The 22,992-nt window shown below is 39.2% G+C and overlaps 3 protein-coding genes across 3 annotated transcripts; 2 read left to right on the top strand and 1 right to left on the bottom strand.

Annotated features, from left to right (window-relative positions):
• Positions 1–59: 59 nt before the first annotated feature.
• Positions 60–7,396, top strand: LOC146461801 (uncharacterized). Its single transcript, XM_085086752.1, has 2 exons — positions 60–4,697; positions 4,991–7,396. The coding sequence occupies exons 1-2, from the start codon at positions 4,239–4,241 to the stop codon at positions 7,394–7,396; spliced, it is 2,865 nt and encodes a 954-aa protein (XP_084942878.1). The 5' UTR covers positions 60–4,238.
• A 306-nt stretch (positions 7,397–7,702) lies between these two features.
• On the bottom strand, positions 7,703–9,644 carry LOC146461800 (uncharacterized). The gene has a single exon (XM_085086753.1). It carries the CDS (start codon positions 9,414–9,416, stop codon positions 7,719–7,721), a length of 1,698 nt encoding a protein of 565 aa, XP_084942879.1. The 5' UTR covers positions 9,417–9,644; the 3' UTR covers positions 7,703–7,718.
• Positions 9,645–14,349: 4,705 nt separating this feature from the next.
• LOC146461799 (uncharacterized) lies at positions 14,350–22,277 on the top strand. The gene is made up of 3 exons (XM_085086742.1): positions 14,350–14,556; positions 20,549–20,678; positions 21,633–22,277. The coding sequence occupies exons 1-3, from the start codon at positions 14,482–14,484 to the stop codon at positions 22,043–22,045; spliced, it is 618 nt and encodes a 205-aa protein (XP_084942868.1). The 5' UTR covers positions 14,350–14,481; the 3' UTR covers positions 22,046–22,277.
• Positions 22,278–22,992: the final 715 nt, after the last annotated feature.

Raw genomic sequence — 22,992 nt, 5'->3', positions numbered from 1 at the left:
CTGCGGCCATTACCAAGGGCCACGGTGGCCACCACGACCACCCCGGCCACTACGTGACCAACCCCTCACTGCCGGCTTCTCTTTGAGGGGTGAGGAGCACTCCCGCTAGGAGTGCCCCCACCCGGCTTACAATTGAATTTAAATGAACAAATTGTTATTATGCGCAGTGTACGACGTATGAATGCACTGATAAAATTAGCCACATAGGGCGCAAAGCGTAACCTATCAGTGTTGCTCTACAGGAAAAAGTAAAAGAGCCCTGAACTTCTTGATTCGTAAGAAAATTATTAGTTTAGAAAACACATGTCTGTGGCTGGTGTTTTCTATATTTCTCGTTCTCAAATAGCTGGAGTGTTTTTTCACAGCTATAGTATAATGCATGGCTTTAACATCTTTATATGCTTTATAATGTACATGTTTTAGTGGATAAAATGAGATAACAGTCTCCACTTACATGTACCAAATAATCGAAAAACATAAAATGTTTTTCTTTTTCTCAAAGATGTGATATTCTTATGCCCTCGGCTTCAATTTCATCACTCACACAAAAAGCGACAGTTTCGGCAATTTTTGCCAACATCACTCTTGTACTCATTCTATCAATGGATGGCTTTTAATATCTTTGCACTGATTCCGTCCATATCCAAAGCAACAAAAGAATGCGTACAACACTATTTCGATTTCAAGAATTAATGAAATTCAATTGTTGTGTTGTGGAACTTAGCGTCCAATTCCTACTCCCACAACTTGAATAAATGTTTCTTCAAGGTGAAACTAATCTCGTACCCAGATCTTCTCACTCGTGTTTTCATCGAAGACAAAACATCTGGGTACGAGATTAAGGTGAAACAAGATGAGTTTACCAAGGAACTCGATTTTAACAGTCTGTCAATACAAACACAGCCGAGGACAATGTCGCACTGTAAATGTTATTACTAAAAATCAAAGATGTATGTCTTATTAATCTTAGTAGTACTTAGTATAAGAGAATACGACCCCACAAGTAAACCATTATCGTGTTTAAATAAAGGAGAGTAAAAATGTGTGTGTTTAACCATTTCCCATGTGAGAGAACAAGGGAGAACTAAAGCAACCAAACAAACAAACGAATTCTAATCACTGATTCTTAAAGCTACAAAATATAATCACAGCCACCGCAATCTTGAAATCAAGAAAGCAAGTGGCAGGACGATTTTAAATCACGAACGTATTTCATCTAGTGTTCCCTGCAAATTGACTCGCGCAAATTACAGACTGTTTAGTCGTGCTAGTAGCGATATTAACTGAAAAGAAAGCTACAAGTTAATAAGGTCGACTCATAAAACCACACACGTTGCAATAATTGTTTTCTACAATAAAAGAGTTGCAAGGGTGGAATTGTTATTAAGCTGGGGTTAATGTCATGTTTTTCTTTCGTTAAGAATTGAAAAGTGTTTTAAGCTTTTTATTTTTGTCTGTTCGAGGATTCACACAATCCAGAAAAAAGGGTTTACAGGTTTGTTGTGCAAGGGTCCACCAGCGCGATTCAAAAAAATGTTTTTACAAATGTTTGTAAAGAAGAAGAAGAAGAAGAAGAAGAAGAAGAAGAAGAAGAAGAAGAAGAAGAAGGAGAAGGAGAAGGAGAAGGAGAAGGAGAAGGATCGTTTCCCAAAATTTCTGTTCCCCCTGAGTTTTCGGGCAAAATATCTCGGTGCAATGTGTTTAATCTGCTTCCAGCAGTGTATTTGGACAGAGGTGATGGTAAACATTACGTTTAGAATGCTTCTGGTTTCCGTTAAGTTTGCTCGCTGATTTTAAAAGCATTAATTTCATAGATATCCTCGGAACTCTTAGGACGAAGAAAGGGGTCCAAAACAGTTCCCTGTTAGTTAAAAGTTCACTTTCTTTAACTCTCAGAACACCGCAAAATCCGTAAAATCCGCCGTATTTTAGAAAAAAAAATGAAGATATTAGCAGGTCAACTGCAACTTCAAACTTTAAAACTTGAACGGCAAGAGTTCAAATTGAACTAATTGCGACTCATTTGACTGTGAAAGCCAATGTCGAATCATAGAAAAAAACTAACTGCATATGAAATTCATATTCCCGTTAAATCCGTCATTCCCGTTAAATGACAGAAGTTTTAAATATCTTATTATATATTCCTAAAGGAATATTTACAGTAAAAAAGAGAAGTATATAATTAGATATTCATACCCCGTTAAATCCGTGAAATCCGTAGTTTCCGTCCATTAAAGGAGGTTGTGCTTGTGCTAATATATTACAACTACTCAGCTTACTGAAACTGTAAGTTTTGACCAATTTAAACTTCTGTCATGAAACGGGAATGACGGATTTCACGGATTTAACGGGGATATGAATATCTAATCATATACTTCTCTTTTTTACTGTAAATATCCTTTAGGAATATATAATAAGATATTTAAGACTTCTGTCATGAGACGGGAATGACGGATTTCACGGATTTAACGGGGATATGAATATCTAATCATTTACTTCTCTTTTTTACTGTAAGTATCTTTAAGAATACATTATTAAAATAATATATATAACATATATATTTTCTTAATAGATACTTACAGTAAAAAAGAGAAGTAATATAATAATATATTAAGGATATTTACAGTAAAAAAGAGAAGTATATGATTAGATATTCATATCCCCGTTAAATCCGTGAAATCCGTCATTCCCGTCTCATGACAGAAGTCTTAAATATCTTATAATATATTCCTACAGGATATTTACAGTTAAAATGAGAAGTATATGATTAGATATTCATATTCCCGTTAAATCCGTGAAATCCGTCATTCCCGTTTCATGACAGAAGTTTGAATTGGTTGAAACTTGCAGTTTCAGTAAACTGACGAGGCGTTATACATTAGCACAAGCACAACCTCCCTCAGTGGACGGAAATGATGGATTTTACGGATTTGACGGGGATATGAATATCTTGAAGAATGTTGTGTTTTTCTTATGTTTAAGATTTGATCAGTTCACGGGGAATGTGATGTTTCAACTCAGATGAACTTCTACTACAGGAACGGAAATGACGGAAATTACGGATTTAACGGGCATGCGAATCGAATCTTGACTGTAAACTTTCTTACGACTAGCAACCTATCCTTTCTTAATTGGCTTTAAACTTGCCATATCAACAGCACCCAGCAAGTCTCTTGTTAACGAGTTGTAAAAATTTTACACCAGCGAGACCAGAACACTTGCTCATGACTTGATCTCTAGCGCAAATGGATACAAAACATGCAAACTCAAAAAACAACATCAATCTGGGAAAAGTCGGCAAACGCGAGTGACGGAAAATACAGATTCAACGGAAATATCAATTGCATCGTTTTTCCACGTTAAATAAAGTTCAGTCAGATTCAGTATCTTGGCCGTTAATTTCCTTCGACTAGCAAACGGGAGTGATGGAAATTACGGATTTAACGGGCATATGAATTGCATCTTGATTTCTTACGACTAGCAGCCTATACTTTTTAATTCGCCTTAAGTTTGCCGTATCAACACTACCCAGTAAGTCTCTTTTAAATGAGTTGCGAGGTCAAAATACGTGTTCATTATTTAATCCCTAGCGCACATGGATACTAAACATGCGAACACAAGAAACATCATCAACCTGGGAAAAGTCGGCAACATTGATTATTTTTTTCTTCAGGTTGAATCATTAACACTTTCTGTCAACTCATTGTCCACCGAGAATTTGATGCGAAAGTGCGAGATAAGATTGCGAAACATTACATACAAGTGTTCCGAAGTCAAATTAACATCAACGTCGGTCCTCTTGTTCTCCGCAGAAAAGATCAAAAGAAAATACGGAAGAAAGCTGTGAATAGGCGAAACAGCGAGACAGAAATTATCACGACGCGTCTTTGAATCATTTTCAATATTGTTCTCGATTCTTTGGGTCCTAATGAAGCTGAAATATATCAAAGGATCCTTGTAAACACAATCAGCGTTTAGGACAAAAGTGCAACTCTCTTGAGGGGAAAACTACAACACAAGATTATCGAGGACAATTCATCAAATTTATTCATATCAGGTTTTCAAGGCTAAGATCACTATTTAAAGAGATATTTGAATTCATTTCTTTCTCTAAATCTTCCGAAGATGCGTCGGGCGAAAGCACCATGCAAGCAGTTGAACAGCGAGTCTATACGAGGAGCAACCTTATGCTACATGAGTCCTGTTCTGGCTGGACAGTGTAGCGTTATAAGTGCTAAATGTGTGTGGAACGTAAAAGAAAAAGACCTTGGACGATCATGGAACTCGATTTGCAAAAAGAGGGATATTTGCGACAAAGCGATTGCAGGTTTGTTTGCTTGAGAGAATTATTTAAGATTATTCTTGATCAATGTTACACGGTTGTGAAAATGTTTTGTTTCCTTTCAACAGCTATACCAAACACAGCGTTTTTCGTTAGTGCAATATCGACGCACGAAAAGAAGAAGGGAAGTATAAATGAAGAGAGCGAGGATAGTGAAGAAGACCAAGAACCCAGTCCAATACCCAACATGTTTTCTCAACAATGGCTCGATGGAGATCCGACTGTGATTAATAAATCGTTGTGGCCTGCGATAACGTACTGGTTGGCACTGACCACACCTAACGGCGCCCCCGCCAATCCACTGGTAGTCCATCGAGCACTGCTGGAGTGTGGAATGGGTGTAACGGCAAAACAGGTAATACCAATTTTTAAGATTTCAAGATCTAAGTTGATCGATGGTGTTATTTTTACCGCGATTTAAAAACCCATTTTCCCAGGAAATGGTACATCAAAGTCTTAATGATAAGAAAGTACATACAACTCAAGCAGTTGCATGGCCAAGATACGTTTGTCTTTTAGTACACATTTAAAAAAGTACATACAACTCAAGCAGTTGCATGGCCAAGACACGTTTGTCTTTTAGTACACACTTCCCACTAGAAATTTGTTTGTCCGTGTATGATATTCAGGTTTATATTTTTGTTACAGGTTCAGTTTCAAGATGGACAAGAATGCACTGCCATTAAGGAACTTTACAACCTCCTGAAAGACCACAAAAACCCATATATGCAAGACATCGTAACAGCTTCCTATCAGCACAGTTATCGAGAGGAAATGTCAAATCTGCTTGGAATTGACCAAATGGTCTCACAAGAGCTGGAAGAATGTGGCACCGAAAAGGTTGTGCGCGTAACATTAATAAACCCAAGTTTCCAACCATCCTTGGAGAATGCTCTGGCCAGGATGATCGAGGCAAAGTTGCATATCGACAAGTTCGGTTTCAGCGTGTCCAACGCAGGTGCGCCAGCCTTTGTATCTGATGAGAAACATCTGTCTGACAAGCTGACGATCCTCGTCAACGACATAACCATCGCCATGGAAAAGCTTGAATACGCAAGTTATCGAGGCAAAGTTTATAAGAAGAATCCGAGATCAAGATACACTTATTCGTACAAATGTGAGGCAAGGGCGTTTATTAACAGTCTCGCCACCAATGAGCAGTTCAAGTCTAGACTGATACGAGATATGAGGAAAGTTATCGACCTGCTTGCCGATCCAAACTGTGAACTCTTCCAGCCTCTGGTAATCGATTATGACCTAATAGAAGTCAACAATGGTTTTTGCTGGTCTGTAAAAAATCGTGCGTTTGTTGAAAACCCCATCGAAGTGCGGCAAATAGGAAAGCTGTCGCCTAGATGCTTTTGTGCATACGATCCCGCAACAGAAGCTGACCCGAAGTATTTTCGTGAAATCTTGGAGAACAGCTTGTCTGCAAGTGAAGTGGCAATGTTTTGTGAAGACTTCTTGAGACTTTTGAACTACAATGCGAAGAAGCACAAGGACAAAGTACCTTGTCTTGTAGGAGCTGCAAACAGTGGAAAAACTAGCCTGTTCTTCCCCATCCAAGGACTTGTGCACCACGGAAACATTGCAACGGTCACGAGGCAACGCGCATTTAACAAAGCCATGATTACCCCATTTACAGAAGTGATATTCATAGATGAAGCAGATGAGAATGTACTGGACATCTCCGACTGGAAGATCCTCACGCAGGGTGGCTACACTGCTCATGATATCAAATACCAAACAGCAAAAGCATTCATAAACAGATGTCCGATGCTGGTGACGGCACAGCGTAACCTGGACTTTGGTCCCACTCACCAGCCAGCCATGGACAGACGCCTCCGCACATATCATTTCAAGAGCCTTCCAGATCCCAAAAAGAAGGCAGCAGCTTGGTTGAGAAAGCATGCGATGGAATGCGTGGTGTGGGCTGCCAAGAAAGCAAACGATCGTGAAGGCGACACCGACAATGAAGAGGACGACACGGACAGCGATGAAGAAGGCACCTTGCAAGGCACAGAAGGAACTTTGAAGGTGGAGGAGAAGGAGGCCATCAGGTCACTGTCACTTTCAAGTCCTCTGGTGCAGGAGACTGCAGTTCCCAACACGAGTGACGATGAAACTCTTGGAGATAGCATGGAAGAGGCTGACTCAGCGAATGACGAACTTGCTCCTATAAAAGAGTCGTTAGCAAGGTCGCATCCAGATAGTCTTAGATACCGGCAGCTAAAACACATGCTTCGCGAGGAGGAGAGAAAGCGATTTGAGTCACGTGACCGTGCCAAGAAACAACACCAAGCAAGAAAGGCTGCCCTGAGAGAGAAGGGGGTCAGCACTCAGAGTGCCGAGTTACTCTCAACAAATCCCGACTCAGCCATGCCGAGCGCAATCCAAAGGGAACTACAGAGGCACCAGGATGACCTAAGAGTACGCCAGGAGCAGGAACGACGCGAGACAGCACACAAAGCATTTGAAGGCCAATGGCTACGCAGTACAGAGAAAGAGCTACACGACTGCGTCGAGTCCATCTCAACCTGCCTCGATCCCACCATTCGAAAGTCGTTGACGGCATATCGCGAAGTCCTTGAGGACAAGTTGAGGAACCATCACCGCAACCTTGGTACACTTGGTTCCAGCGAAGCCTTGCAAGAAAGGAAACGCGTCTGTGTGTCTCTCGGTCTCCTCCAGAACAGACATCAACATCTAGTGAAGACTGTCCACGAGGCCTTGCCAACCGCACAGGAGCTTGGCGAGTCGTCGGCCTCCAAGGGAAGCCAAGAAGTTGCTTGTGCACAAGAAGGCACTGGTGGCCGTAGAGGTGATGAAGAGGTGGTGGTGGAAGACGATGACGAAGAGGACCTACAGATGTTTATCACTCCAGCACCCAGCTGGCAGACAAGCCACACGGAGTTCGAGAGGACACGGAAGGAAGCCACCAGTGGTAGAAAGAGGCCACGATCACAAAGAGCGCAGTCAAAGAGATCGAAAACGCGGTCTGGCAATGCCATTACAAGGTACTTTTCCAGCCAGCAACAGCAAGCTGACGAGTGACATTCATTTTCTTTATTTCAATTTTGGGCATGTTGACTGCGAATGATTCCAGTCGGTTAATTGACCGTGAATAAAATGGCAGCAGTAATGTATGAAATGTTTGGTCTGTATTTCCATGCCAAAGGATCACCTATAGTGGAACCTCGATTTAACGATTTGCAAAGGGCCTAGGAAAATCGGTTGGTTCTATCGGGGGTTTGTTTGAAGTGAAGTGAAGACTTTGTGATAAGGAGGTTCGTTAAATCGATGTTCCACTGTAGCAGATATGCTAAACGAACGCGTCGCGGCATTTAACAAAGCGTTAAGTTTAGGCGCGTCGCCCCTAAGAAAAGTTTTTAAGTCCAGCCCTTTTCTTCAGAGAGTCCGCAGTTCTTCCCCTTTGAAACTTGAACTCAGGATCCCTCAGAATAGCAGTCCACTGTCCAAACCCGTGATTAGTTATCCCTTCCTTTAGAAAATAGTCCTCTTCTGTTGTGAATTTCAAAACATGACGAATGTTCCGCTGAGAGCGCAAGATTCGTTTAGGCGGGGCGTCATTTTGCACTGGTTCAACAGAAGGCAGGGCGTTGGAAGTTGAATCGCCGAGTCTTGCGTTGACGTCCTCGTCCACTTCTGACCCCTTAGCGCCTTGAAGTTTCTGTAGGCACTCATGACCCTTCAAAGCAACTTCGCGGGATCGTTGCTTTTGATAGTGAACTTTAGCAACGGCAGAGCTGTGTTTTTGGTCTTCCGACAAAATCCTCTGCTCTTCGCTAGTGAGCTGATTGAGGCTCTGCGTTTCAACAATTTGGCGATAACGCGTGGGATGGATATACTTTCCAATTGCATCAAACACCAGTTTGCTCATGATCTCGCCCAATTTAGCGTGCTGGCCTCCATTTCTGTTGACGAGAACGAAATCACACTTGGGTTTAAGCAAAGGTCTAACGTACGAGATGTAACCATTGAGCACTTGCATGTTTGCATCGGAAAGAATCAAAGAATCAAATCCATACTTTCCAGCAGTCTTGAACGTTTTCTGATCAATGAATCCACCCTTTTCCTTAGCTGTATCAATCATGTCCACCGTCAAATATTGATAAGTCATAGGACGTGACCCCTTTACTTTGATGAACAGATACATGGCTACGAATTTCGTGGCAAATGTCAAGTCCGAGGGGTTAACTTGAGCTGGACTCGATTTGCAAATCTTCACGGTATTTTCGTAGCGCGGCAGATGGAATTTCACGACCTCCAACAGCTCCTCCATTGTTGCCCAGTGGCCTCTTGCTTCCAGTGTTTCAATGTCTAAATCTTGTGTCCACTGCAATCGCATCATCTTTGCAACTGTCTTTCGCGCTCTTTTGAGGTACAACTCTGTTGCAGAGAACTTTTGAAAGACTGCCTCTGATGCGCCATGAAGTTTTCTGAAGTCGATCATTTCAGAAATAGCGTCTATGTAGTCTAAACGCCCACCATGGCCGAGCTTGCATTCGTCTTGTAAGTAGTCGATAAACTTGAACAACAAATTTGGAGAACATAAACTAAAGTCCACCACGTCAAAAGTCAACTCTTCCTCGTCTTCACAACAAAATCTAAGAAACTTGAGGCATCTTGTAACTATTTGTTGCGCTGCGCGATCCTTCTTGTATCCGCCACCACTTCCAGTCAACCATTTCGTGAATACCTCGGCAATGTCACACGATAATGAAAACGAAGGAAGCAACTTTACGGCATGCTTTGGGCTCTCGGTTGTTTGATCTTGAATTGGTTTCACCATTGGAACATTTCGCGAATCCGTGATTTCTTTCGAACTGGGCTTTTCATCAAAATAAAAGAACCAACTGTGCTTGTTATAAACATGTTTTCTGCACCCTCTTTGACTTTGAAATCCATCATGGTCGCACTCTTGTATTGGGCAGTGATACAAGCTGTCGGTTTCATCTTTTTCCAAGTGAAGCCGTTTCGGTTTGGGCGACGCTCCATCGATATCCGACCAATCGACTTTATACTTCTTGCTCATTTTGCCTTTTAAGCGCATCTAGTCAACACGATCTCCTTTAAATCTGAACCATAACCGAGGAGCCGATGACGAGCAAAGGAACTGCATATATGTTTGTATTTGCCAAAGCATGCCCTTACTTGCCCGCCCTCATTACTATTGTGCAAAATTCATGACAGTGACATGCCACCAAACTCGCCCAAGCAGGTCTGAGCGCGCCTTATCGTTTGCCTCATTCCCAAAGGCCACCTTAATTTGGAAACAAAATGGGAATGCGTAGAAAAATGGTCCAAAATCTGTTCTGAAACGACCAATTTGGGAACAATATGTTCTATTCACAGAGAGGAACTCGAAACAAAACAGTCCTAAATGACCAATTCGGGAACAATGTGTTCCATCAACAGAAAGGAACTCGGAACAAAACAGTCCTTAATGACCAATTTGGGAACAATGTGTTCCATCAACAGATAGGAACTCGGAACAAAACAGTCCTTATTTATCAATTTGGGAACAATGTGTTCCATGCACAGATAGGAACTCGGAACAAAACAGTCCTTATTTATCAATTTGGGAACAATGTGTTCCATGCTCGGAACAAAACAGTCCTAATTTATCAATTTGAGAACAATATGTTCCATTTACAGTTGGGAACTCGGAACAAAACAGTCCTTATTTATCAATTTCGGAACAATGTGTTCCATCAATAGATAGGAACTCGAAACAAAACAGTTCTTATTTATCAATTTGGGAACGAAGTGTTCCATTTACAGATAGGAACTCGGAACAAAACAGTCCTAAATGACCAATTTGGGAACAATGTGTTCCATCAATAGAAAGGAACTCGGAACAAAACAGTCCTAAATGACCAATTTGGGAACAATGTGTTCCATTTACAGATAGGAACCCGGAACAAAACAGTCCTTATTTGTCAATTTCGGAACAATGTGTTCCATGCACAGATAGGAACTCGGAACAAAACAGTCCTAATTTATCAATTTGAGAACAATATGTTCCATTTACAATTGGGGACTCGGAAAGAAATATTCCTCTTTTACACTTAAGCGAACGTTTTGTTCCTACCTTGTAAAACATCTGGTCCTCTTATAGTCAATAGGAACACAAAAACGAGGAACAGTCCATACTAGAGGAACGTTCCTTTTGGAATATAGGAACAGCCAACGAAACTTAAAATCAGCGAAAAAAAGAGTCAAAGACTATAGAAAAAAATCCAAAAAGCGTAAGTCAAGCGCTTCGGCGAAATGAAAACGGTCTTTAAAATTTGGTGAAGTCTCATTCAATCGAAGGCAGCAAAATGCGCCAGGATCAAATTTTGGGAAATGTAGAAGAGAAGGAGAAGGAGAAGGAGAAGGAGAAGGAGAAGGAGAAGGAGAAGGAGAAGGAGAAGGAGAAGGAGAAGAAGAAGAAGAAGAAGAAGAAGAAGAAGAAGAAGAAGAAGAAGAAGAAGAAGAAGAAATATTTTGCCCCGAAGTTGCGCATTATGTTATTCGATTATATATTCGTTTTCAATTTCTTCCTTTGTGTCTTTGATAAAAGAAAAGAAAAACACACTGCTTGTCTTTCGTTATTCGTTTAAAAATTAAATGCATATGGTTCCGTTGGTCTAAACAAAGGAAACAAGGACTTTTATATCTTACAAAAGAATTGAACTCTACATACATACCTTTTTACTGATGAGAAGGTTTAAGACAATAAGCAGTCTAAGGGCTGATTTAAAACTAAATACCAAAAAAGGACTTTCTCAAGTCATTTTTAGATTTCTCATGATAGTAAAAATTAGAAATTAACAATTTTAACCGCGGTGACGAATATGAGTTGATGAATGTTTAGTTAATTGGTAGAATATTCAGGAAGGAATTGCCAAAAATGTTGTAAGATAATTTAGCAATTAAGAATTGAAACCGCACAAATTTCACCGTGTTTAGTCTATCCGATACTATTAAGTGAAGAAGCTGAGAAATTAATGATGTCGGTTGATAAAGCAAACGTTTAATGAAGGCAATTATTTTCCCCTAAATGTTTCTAGATTGAAAGAGGCTGCAAGGGTAAAATGCTCATAAAGTTTTGCTGTAAGCTATGTTTTTCATGTTTATTATTTCTCGGCTTTGTCAATCTTTGCGATTTTACCGTTTCACATGTTTGTCAGTAGTGCAATACCCCTTAAGCATCAGTTTCAGATTTTTGTTGGGAATATTTTTAAAATGCTTATCAGGACGCGGATGGCGAGATGCATGTCTGTGAATTCGTAGAGAAATACAGTTTGAAGGTACATTAAAATTAGAATTTATTAAATTATTGATAAATATTTTCTAAATATATAGACTTCTGTCAAATTCGAAATGCCCTTGTGCCGATATTTGTCCATAGTGAATACTGTTGATATTTTGCTTTCCTCTTTTATGTCATTCGGCAATTACATCCCAGTTCATGAAAAAAAAATTGTCTTTGACACTGTTTGAAGGCGCGTGAGTTTGACAAAGGAATAGTCTCTGAACAGCGCCATCCTCGCGCATACGCTTTTAATCTATTCATCACTTTTTCTAGAAACGTTGACAAGTTCGAAAATGTCCACTTAGGGAAGCTGTCTCAATCATGTTCTTTTGTTTACATATGAGAACAGAAGGCTTAAATTTAAAAGGGAATTTATTCCAAACATAAATGCATTTATATTGCTTGATTAATCTTCAGTCCCAGTTCCCAGCTGAGGGATTTTCCGGTCATCCGGGATACTAACATTATTACCCGGCCAGCTGATACTTGACCGCGGTCAAACATACAAAATAAGAGATAATATTTTTACTTGAAGAGCTGAAAGCTAAGCGTAGCTAGCTTTTGTGAGTTTTTGAGTTTACTAAATGTGATTTTAATTAGTGAATCATAAAATGATTTAGTAAACTAAAAAACAAAAACCTTATGACATTTGTGCTCTCGAAGTAAAAAACTTATTTTTGACGGATTTTCTTATTCTTCACGTTTGACCACGGTGAAAGATGATACTGGGCTCTCAGTGCTGAAACTGTTGAGAAAATCAACTTAAGACCATGAAAAATATCATTGTCAAAGAAAAAAATTGACGGGTGGTCCTCGGCGGATCCCAGATCAAGTTGAGTGTTGAATAAGCTTTTCATGAGATTACTTCTTTTCTGTAGGACAGTGGCGGCGGGGGATGTAATTCTGGTGCAAAATATTTACTTAGTACTTTATGTACGTGAAACAGCTGGAGTATGATGTGAATTTATTTCTCGCAAAAAAGCAGTTTTTGAAACATTTTTAGTCAGCCGGCTCGCAAGGACCAGACAAAAAATTGATCGATATTTATCAGTAGAGGCTTAGTAACACGGCCATTGAAAAAAGTAAGCGGTCCTGTTTAAATTACCTTTTAAGGCATAATGTAGTCTGTTGATTCTTGTGGACATAAAAGAAATAATGATGTGCGGTTTTTTCGATTTTTTTTCCTGAATGTTGTTAAGTTCTTCACCTGTCTGATCAGTATTAAAAACGTGGGAAGTCATTTCGGAACGCATCAAGGTGTGACCCTCAAGGACTCGCTAACGATTCTCAACCTAATAAAAAGTCGTAACCAGGGGGTAAACTAGCGCTCTTGGTAGAGAGATTTGATAGTCGACCTGAAAATTTTATTGGAGACACGATCTGGGAGCTTACTACACTACCAAAAATAGTTTAGTTTAATACTTCGGAAAGTGTTTAAGACAAATGGCCAACAACACTACCGCTTGCAGTAAATCTAAATTGCCTTTCCACCTCGCAAAGCATAATAAATAGCACTACAGAAACTACTGCTTAATATTTTTTATGTAAAATTAAGGTTACGCGAAAGTTAGAACTACCTTGTACAGCATAATTAACAGCACCACAGGACAATCAGCTGCTCAGTAGCTTTCATTTGAATGGTCACACTTTAGGATTTCATCCACAGACTCAAAATTTGGAACCACCTTGTACAGCATAATAAACAGCACCACAGGGAAGTCCTGCTCAGTAGCTTTCATTTGAATGGTCACACTTTAGGATTTAATCTACAGACTAAAAATTTAGAACCACACTGTACGGCAAATTGAAGAGTACCCAGGAACTTGCCTATTGATGAGTAGTATTTCCAAGCTAGGCTTTATTCTGGGCTTATTTTTACTTCTTTTGAAAGCAAAAGGCAATAACTTCCCATATAAGGAAAATTCGAGTTGAAAATTAATTCCTTTGCTTACAGAAAACCTAGTTTATCACCCTAAAGAGAGATTTCGCGCAAATTTTGCGTGGGTATGGATGTCACTAAATGTCATTAAAGTTGAAGAACACTCAACTTTTTACGTTTGCGCAAGTCATTCATTCATGTTATTTACTCAAGAAAAGCCGGTTAAGTACAAATGTGAAGCCTTCGAACACATCTGCCACTAAAATCCCACCATTGGAGAGCTCGTAAATATTTAACAATCGCGCGGAATATCGCCTGGTATTTAGCCGACGTGGCCGTAGGCCAAGTTGGCTAAAATCAGTGGATATTCCGCAAGATTGAGCAGTATAATCGTTCATTTTATTATTCATTACATCATTTTGCCAGTTTTCACCCCGACACACAAAGCTTCGTATGTCGCAGGATTATCTGTTGAGTACGGACGACAAATATTCAGTGCACCATGACCATATTTGGGCAGTGTTAGAGTATGTTGAATAATAATACTCAATAGCATTCATTTGTCAGTTTTAGTGTAGGCGATTTTAACAGCATGTTGATTTCCTGTTTTGCGTTTTGGTACAAATTACTTTGCAATTCTCCGAAAATGTTTCATTTACTTTTGATCTGTCCGTTTGTTTTACAAAGTTTTGGCCAATCAGCGAGGAAAGACAATCTGTTAACCAGCATGTGTCACAACTCGTTTTGGTAAATTTCCCGAACAAAGTGGCAACCTAAAATAGTTGTCCGGTAGACCATCCTACACAGCCCACTCATTTGTAGTACCGCAAACAATGATATACTTCCACTTAAACTAACATTACCGGAAACTAATTAGAGCTATTTATTCACGTAGATAAAAGCAAGTTCGGCTTAAAAAAACGTTTCAGATAAAGAATGCTCCATATTTCCTCTGCCAAGGCAACGAGGAAAACCATCGCCCTGCAGCTTTTTCTTTCTTCTTCCCTAAAGGTAGGCACGTTGTCATTTATTGCTCAAATACTACGAGAAATGCTTAGTTTTTATGCCTATTTTCCTTACAAGAAATGACTGAAATTTTGAGTTGTGTGACGAATATTATCATAGCTATAAGCTTGTGGAGAAAGCGTTATATACGAGCTGTACTTTTGAGTTGTGTTCATGTATGGAGCTGATGAAGTCCTAATGTGAGATCCCCTGGTCAAATTAAAGCCACTGTGTAGTTCTTTCATGTCGGGCTGCTTAACGCTCTATAAGGTGTCTCTAACTATATACTAACGTGTGACCATTTAAATGAAAGCTATTGAACAGTGTCCCCATTATACTGCACAAGGTGGCTCTACTTACGCTTCCAATTCATCTGAAGTCTGTTTCAGTAAAGTACTTCCTGCGCGTGCAGTTTTGTTGTTTCATTTTTGCAAAAAATTATATAAAATTCGCATACGAATTTTATCTTGACAAATTTTGAAGGGAAGGGGGTGAAACTAAAAATATAAGAAAATGAAAAAAAGACCTTTGATCTCTACAGATTTTGAAGCGAGGGGGTAAAACTAAAAATATAAGGAAAAACCTTTTGTTAATAAAGTTGGTCCCGTATTTTGTTATCCGCGTCAGTGGATTAGCCGATATATCTCTGAAATAAATTGTCATTGAGTGCCCATCGAGCTTCACGAACAAGGGTGAAAAAAGGTCGCGCATTATTGATAGTTGGTTGATTATTTTAATAAAAAATGTAGATGGTTTCCTATAATAAATTGCAGCTGCCTAGTCTAAAATTGTCAGTGTTTTCTAAAGGACAAGTTTTGACATGTTTGTAATGCCTTGAGTGTCTAGGATATAATTATAAGAATACGTCTTCCTTGGTGAAAACGTACGTAACCGCCTATGGTTTTTGGGAAATAAAAATTTGGCTGAAGGTACGAAGAGAGTCAAGCTACAAGAGTCAAGCTTCGAAAAGACAACAGCAACAAATTTGTCTTTAAAGAACCCGCATTAATTGTTAAAAGGAGGAGTTCACGGTTCTGTGCATGTCCATCTGAATCAATATACTTTTTCGCCTTTGCTCGCTATGACCAAGCCTGTTTAATTCAATTCGTTGTTTATGAACCATTCAGAAGGGAATAGGAAACTCGGCTGGTAAATTTTTCATATGATTGCGTTATTTCGCATGCAAATAACTGTAAACACATCAACCGTTGAATAATTCCTACGGGTCCACACTAAATTCAATATCGACAATATGAGTATCATCCACGAGCATTTTCTGTGAATTTTGGTCATCAGTCAGTTTGCTTGGAGAAATTATAAAATGCGATTACTGAAGTACATGTGAGTGAGATTTTTAAGGTCATAAAGTTGATAAGAAAGAGAAAAAAGCATTTACATTCATGTACATGTGCTGAGATGTGAACCCTCCCTTTAAAAGGAAGGAGCCTAGTATTCTAAACTTTAAATTCATTCTTTGGGAAGACACTTTTTTGCTTCATTCGTAGAATTCGATTTCGACTGTCAAACGGAAGTGTATATAGACGTCTGTTTTAGTGAACCCACGGCCAAACGCAAGGAACGACTCACAAAACGTTAATAGATGTCGTGTGTCGGAAACTTAGTAAAAACAAACAAAAAAATATGTAAATCGAAGAAAACATTGATCTACCTTTGATATAAGTAGATTACAAGGTACAGAAATTAGTATTTATATTTACATATTGCCCCCGTTTCCGCCGTCGTTTCTGTCGTATTTGTTTCCGTCAGTTTTTTCAGCGGAATTACTACAGCGAGTAAGCAAGCCGGAATGAATAGCCTTCAATTTCTTTTCAATAATTACTACAACAAGAGAATAAACTGGCATTATTATGCAGGTGTTATTGCTTGTCTTACTGACTGGTTATGGTCTTCTGTACATGATCGTAATACAAGAAAAAAGCATAAATTGAACATCTCAGCTTATACATCTGCTGCCGGACAGCCATCGTTTTTATTTCGCGCAGTTTTTTTTTTTTTTTTGTAGTTACATATTTTATATTGTTAACCATATTGTTAGAGTGCTTTATTAATTAAGTCTGAAAGGCCCGTAGGAAGCACTTAATGAAGATTGCTATTTTTTACCAGTATGATATTTTCAGAGATCGCTTATGACAGTAAAACTGACTTGACGTTTTGCAATCACTAGTTTTGAAGACGGTTTGACTTGAAATAAGCAGTGAGTATCGCATATGTAAGTCAGTTGTGTAAGGTTTGCATTGCACCTGTGACATGTTTTGCTTAGTTCGTTTATTCGGTGCACAGAATCACTTCGATCAAAGAAAATGTTCAAATTCAACAATGAAGAAAAGTAGTGGTAGCGAAAATTGACGAAGAAGTGAAAATATAGGCACAAAGATGTCTGAAGTTTCCAGTAAATCATAAGATGAAATGGAAATCCCGTGTAACGATAAATAAAACAAGTGCAACATCATTATCACATTTTTTACTTTCATTTTCGCTTTGTTTAAGCCTAACTATGATTAATATGACTATGTAATATATATTAAGATTTACTGTAGCTCCCATGTGTATACTTTGTTCTAATTACTTACTGAGGGAGCCCATTCCTTATAAGCTCGGTGGCTTCCTTTGGGTTTCCTCGCCATTAGTGTTTAAATAATAATAATAAATGATTTTTGCATTTGTACAATTTATGACAAAAACAATAAACTGAAACTGAAAACTCAAACTATTGAATTCGAACTGCACACACTTAGCTTTAGTGATCGCACCTTAAGCCGAATCTCCACTAAAAGTAAGCCAAGGGCTGAATTATGTCAACAGGAATAATTCTGAATTTCTTCTTAGTTTTAGCAATTAGAGTGAATGTCTTGCATTTCCTCACAAACTCTTATATTTTGCTGCAGTGTGATAATATCTGCCTACCATAGAACAGGATATCATATGAAGCCTGTAAAGGCAGTCGTTTCATCATGTGCTTGGAATGCTTGTGGTCACAATTAACAATTACACTATTCCTCAAGTGCGTTGGATATGAAATGAGTTATAATCACCCCATATCCAACAAGGGCAAGTGTTTACTAAAAACAACACAGAAATATGATTATTTTGCCGACCGGAGACCGAAACACGATTTAATGGCCGCATTTTGTCGGGCATACCGTAGTATAATTAAGAATTGACTCGGCTCATGCTTTAATAGAATTAACTTGCTGAGAACAACCTTTACTAATACCGTTCTCTGAGATGTTTCCACGCTAAAAAGACAAAAAAGTACGTAAGTCCTACACTAAGAATAGAAAATCAAAATGGCGACCACAAACAATAAGGAAGAAGTATGATTTAGACGACTTTTTCTTTAACATTTATCAGGATTTGCGAATATGTAGATTGGAGGTATAAAGATCTCCAAACTCCAGTCTGTACTCGTCAGTGCACGCGAGGGCCGCACGCGAGTAACTTCAAAGATCATACTGCACGTGGGGCACGCCAGTAAGATGCCTTTGCACGCACGAGATCTTGTCGAGTTTAGCTATACTTTGCAGGCTGGGGTTCTAGCGGCGTTTCCAGCTATTTTTCTCTCGGTACATCAAGCTGAATTCACAGACAGAAAATGGTAATACCAGTTATAGTTTATAGACCAAGCGTGAATGACATTCTTAACCGTGTTTGAATAAATCTGTTAGCTGAAATACAAGTGCTTAAGTACTATCCTTGTTATTGTTGTTGTTGCGTAATCAGTTAGTCCAATACATGTAGCAAGGGAAATTTTTTCCTCCCCAGATTGTTTGGTTTTAATGATTTTATGTTACCGACAAACTTTTTTTTTGTATATACTTAAGTAAGAGTGAAAGTTTAAAGTTCTGAACGGTGCGTAGTTGTTATTTCCAGCGAGATACTTCAGTAAACTTTATTTGGCGTGTATCATGAAAATTTTCGCGTGCACACAAAACGTGCATGAACGCTGACTCGCACGTGCACGTTCCCGTGCCGTGCTCTGCAGACTGGGCTCTCGTTGGGCTCTGTTAAAGCTTCAAAACCCGCCGGCTCTTTTTCGTTGTTTGAGGGCTAAAGCCTCAATTTCAAGGGAAGTAGGGTATTTCTTCACTATTTTCTTCCATTTATGGGAAAAACTAAGCGACGTAAACCCGAGTTATGGACGCAGGCCGTGCGTATGTTGAGAAACAAACCATGATGACCATAAGGAAGCACGTGCGCTATGTTATACGGCTGATATCCCATGGCCGCTTAGCCAATCAAACTCTGGAATAACATTATCCAGCGATCCAGTTTTAATAATTGCACTTATAATCAATCCAATATTTTCGCTTAGGTATTACATGACGTACTTAACTAAACCTGACAAGACTAGGAAATATTCTGATGATATTTACTGAGTGATATGCCGAAGTTGTCAAACCTTCCGGTTACTCATGCATGGCATTCAAGACGTGTGATTAGAAAATTTTAAAATAGAAGAGCTTAGGAGCATAATGCTAGTGGAACAGGAGAGGACTTCAACGCACTTTTCGAAAAAGGCGCCGAAAAAACGCTGAAACATTCCAAGGTGTTACAAAATCTAATTAAGCACCAAAAACACTCGCATAACAGTGCTCCACAAGTCATACCACAACTTATCATATCAGTTTCATATAATCACATCACAAGATGTCACAAGGTTTCGATCACTCAGTATCACAAGGCATTACAAGATATTGCACATTATTACACGATATAGCACACATATCCAGGCCACCCAAAATAAATTTTTTCATTCAAAACTTCATTTTAACTTTCATTTAAAACTGTGACACCCTTTGATACTGTGTGACCTTAACAGTTTCATGCGTCTTATACTAAGCCGTGAGGCCAAGTGAGACACTTGAGTACTATGTGAGTATTAATTAACACTATGTTTAGCTTGATTCGCTCTGACAAAGGGCTAACGCTCGAAACGTCAACACTCGAATCTCTTTAAGGTGGCCAAGTTACCTTTAGTTATCAGCTCTGTTGATAAACCAAACATTCGTTTCCACTCCTCACCGAGGCAGCACCACAGTTTCTTTAGAAACTACCCGGTAACCCTCTTATTCATTTATCTGATTTATCATTAACACTGTATGAGACCTTGTGATTCATTGTGCTTTCGCATAACACGCTAGCTACAACAATATGAATAACACTGTGATCCTCTGATACCCTCACGGATTTGAATAATTTTCAATCTCATTAATAATTCATGAGGGGAAAACAAAGGAAACACTACCGTGAAGGAGGTTTGGAAATGTGATCTTATTTACTATAAAATTAGGTGAACTTTTGTTTTGAATTTCTCCATGAATGAAGTTAGGTTTTTAGGTTTGAGAAGCTATATTAGATTTTCATGTACGCTCGCTAAATAAGACTTATTTAAATGCAGATATCCTTTCGTTAAGTAAGAAATCAGGTGTGTAAACACTTTTTAACCCCATGGGTTTTCGTTTTCACACATCCCCATTCCTTTTTTCCTATAAATTCCTGTTCTTTGTGTTTACTTAATATGTGGAAATAAAGAAACTTGAAACTTGAATCAGTCGAAGTCGGTGATTGGAAATCGGAGGAAACGCTCTTCCTCGTGTTTAACACATCACTTCAAGATTCTGTGCTCCTCTGCTGATGCATTGTATAGTCTTTAACAACCATTAAACTGTCGAGCTGTAGACTTTACCGGCAAGTGATGCGGCGTTTCTGTGGAGGTCCGCATCTCTTAAAATAACCTTAGTTGAATTAACCTCACAGTCGAAATGACTGAATTACATAAGAGAAAAGAATGAAATGATAATACATAAAATCTAAATTTGGAAAATTTAAAATTTGAAAACCTTAACTATTTTATAGTATGGGGGCCTTTTATTTTAAAAAATACGAATGTCATATTCTGTTGATTTTAATCTACTGTCATTTAACCAGCCATCATGAGACAATTTTATTCTAAAGGTTGTTTTATACATGTTTTCAGATTATGACATTTCTCCTTGTTGGCGTGGTGCTGCTGCTGCTCTGCCCAGTCTCTCTCGGCGCCTCTAACAGTGCTCAGTTAGAAGAAATAGACAGTGTGATAATTCATGAAGCCGACATGAAGGACATAGGCAAGTCGCTCTTTTTCTTTTAATCTGATTTTTTTGTAACATTTTACGCTGAAGTAATTTAGTCGTAAAACAAGAACGTTTGCTTCTGGGTTTGCCTGCATGACCACGACGGAACAGCGCCACGAGAAAATGAAAGTCTTTTTTATCAGGCTCTTGAACAACTCCTTGCCAAGCTACGCGTTTTCACAGATCAGTCTATTTTTAGCTACGCATAAAAATTAGAATAACTCACAGTTGAATTTTCGGCCGATGAAACATGAACTGGTACCCCCCCCCCCCCCCCCCTTTCCATACGACTTTAGATAATCTATGTCGTTGCAAACATCCGGGAAAGTGCAGTACACGTATTTTTGAAAACACATAACAAATTATAATCATCTCGGTAAAATTGGTTTCTGCGAAACTCACAGTCTCTGGAAAAAGGCTTTTAGTTCCATGGATGTAGTAAGTATCCCTAGAGAGAAAACGGGCATTCTATTGTTTTGATGTCATTTGCCTTGAGTCTGCAAAAAGTAAGCGGAGGGTCGCGCGAATGGAATACAATTTATACAATTGGTTGGGTCCCCTAGTGCTTATTTCTAACTAATTGCGTTTGAAATAGAAAGAACGCACTTCTATTTGCGTTTGGAGTCGAGATTGTATGGGACAGTCGATCAACGAATGAATGAATGAATGAATGAATGAATGAATGAATGAATGAATGAATGAATGAATGAATGAATGAATGAATGAATGAATGAATGAATGGATCTTGATTTTGAAGGGGCGGATGACATCATCACCAACTTGGCAAAGGAGAGAGAGCCTGGGATCGAGATCACCGAACGCACTCCCTGATCTCTGATTATTATTATTAGTTAAATCAGTATGCTGTTATACTAAAGCAAGCAATGTAAGGTTTGCATTTTACCTCTTCCAATTGCCAATCATTAATCATGATTTCTTTGTTTTTAGATGTTCACGCAAGCGCAGTGCATCATTCTTCAGCAGAACGCATAAAACGCCTTTCCCCAGGCCACGTGAGATTGTGCCCGGCCAAGGAGGTTCGTCTAAAAGCCAAGGACTTCTTCAGAGGACGTTTCTCGGAAAACGTAATCATCGTTCCCCAAACATTTAAGTCGGTATACTGTCTAAACAACACTGAACAGTCCCATGCTTCGCGCGGCAAGCATTGTCTGAGCATTATGGATTGCCGGGAGACTAAGACGAGCAAGTACTTCGTCGTCTATGATCCTGCTAAAAGAACGAGAACCGGTTGCATGCGTGGTGATATAGCCAAGATTAACAGCGTGCCCGTAGAATGTAGCTGTTTATGGCCGCGGTACCTCGGTAAAACTCCAACTGCACCTCTTCTCAGACCACATTAAACAAACCCTGACAACCGGGTCGTTTCAACATAATTTTTAGCGTTTTTATCATTTCATATTTGGAGCAAAATACATAGTTTTAAGTTTTTATTGTTCACCATTCAAACATTTGTTACGCACGTTTGATCACATTTCCATGGGATTTGCCCGGTGGAAGGAATAATTTATCACTATTTATTTATTACTCAGTGATATGTTAAGTTTTTTATTTCAAAATAAAATGTTATTGTTTTCCGTTTTCATGACTTCAATTCAGTTATTTTAGCTCCTTTTTAAATTCATACTAGTAATAATCGTAGATTAGAGAGTGCTTTCGGTGTCACCAGGCCAATCTCGATCCCAGGTTCTCTCTCTTTGTAATGTCATTCGCCGCTGCAAAAAAATCTGTGGGGGATGCCAGATGTGCGTCCCAAGATCCATCGACCCATCTACGACAAGTCCCATAAAATCTCGACTCAAATCCGTATTAGGAAGCGTTCTTCCCCGAGGGGGGGGGGGGGGGGGGACTCCCATAAATTTGGGAAAGGTGTGTGCCGCCCAGGTTCTTAAACCTGACCCTATTTAAGGATGAGACAAACGAAAATTGATACCCTATTTAAGGCCCAAACCCGAACAATGACACCCTATTCAAGGGAAAAACAAAAACTAAGAATTTAATGTTGAGAACGGATTTATTTCGTTCCTGTAACATCGGAAGTTAAGCATCAAGCATAGAATACTAGAGTAAGCCTTGTGTAATAATATGGCATCATAACCATGATACATCTTTCAGAGAAGTTTGTTCACTACTGTAGCAGTGTTATGCTGATACAACTTAGGTACCCTATCTAAGGATCACACCGGGAACACAATGCCGACACGTGCAAAAATGATACCCCATTGAGGAACGAGACTCTCAAAAACCATACCCTATCGGGCTGCACATACCTATCTAGCCCATATATGGC

This window comes from Pavona decussata, unplaced genomic scaffold (genome assembly GCF_977016875.1).
Source record: "Pavona decussata unplaced genomic scaffold, jaPavDecu1.1 SCAFFOLD_195, whole genome shotgun sequence".
NCBI classification, from domain to species: Eukaryota; Metazoa; Cnidaria; class Anthozoa; order Scleractinia; family Agariciidae; genus Pavona; species Pavona decussata.
The sequence above is the reverse complement of the archived record's forward strand: the minus strand, read 5'-3'. Positions and strand labels throughout refer to the sequence as shown.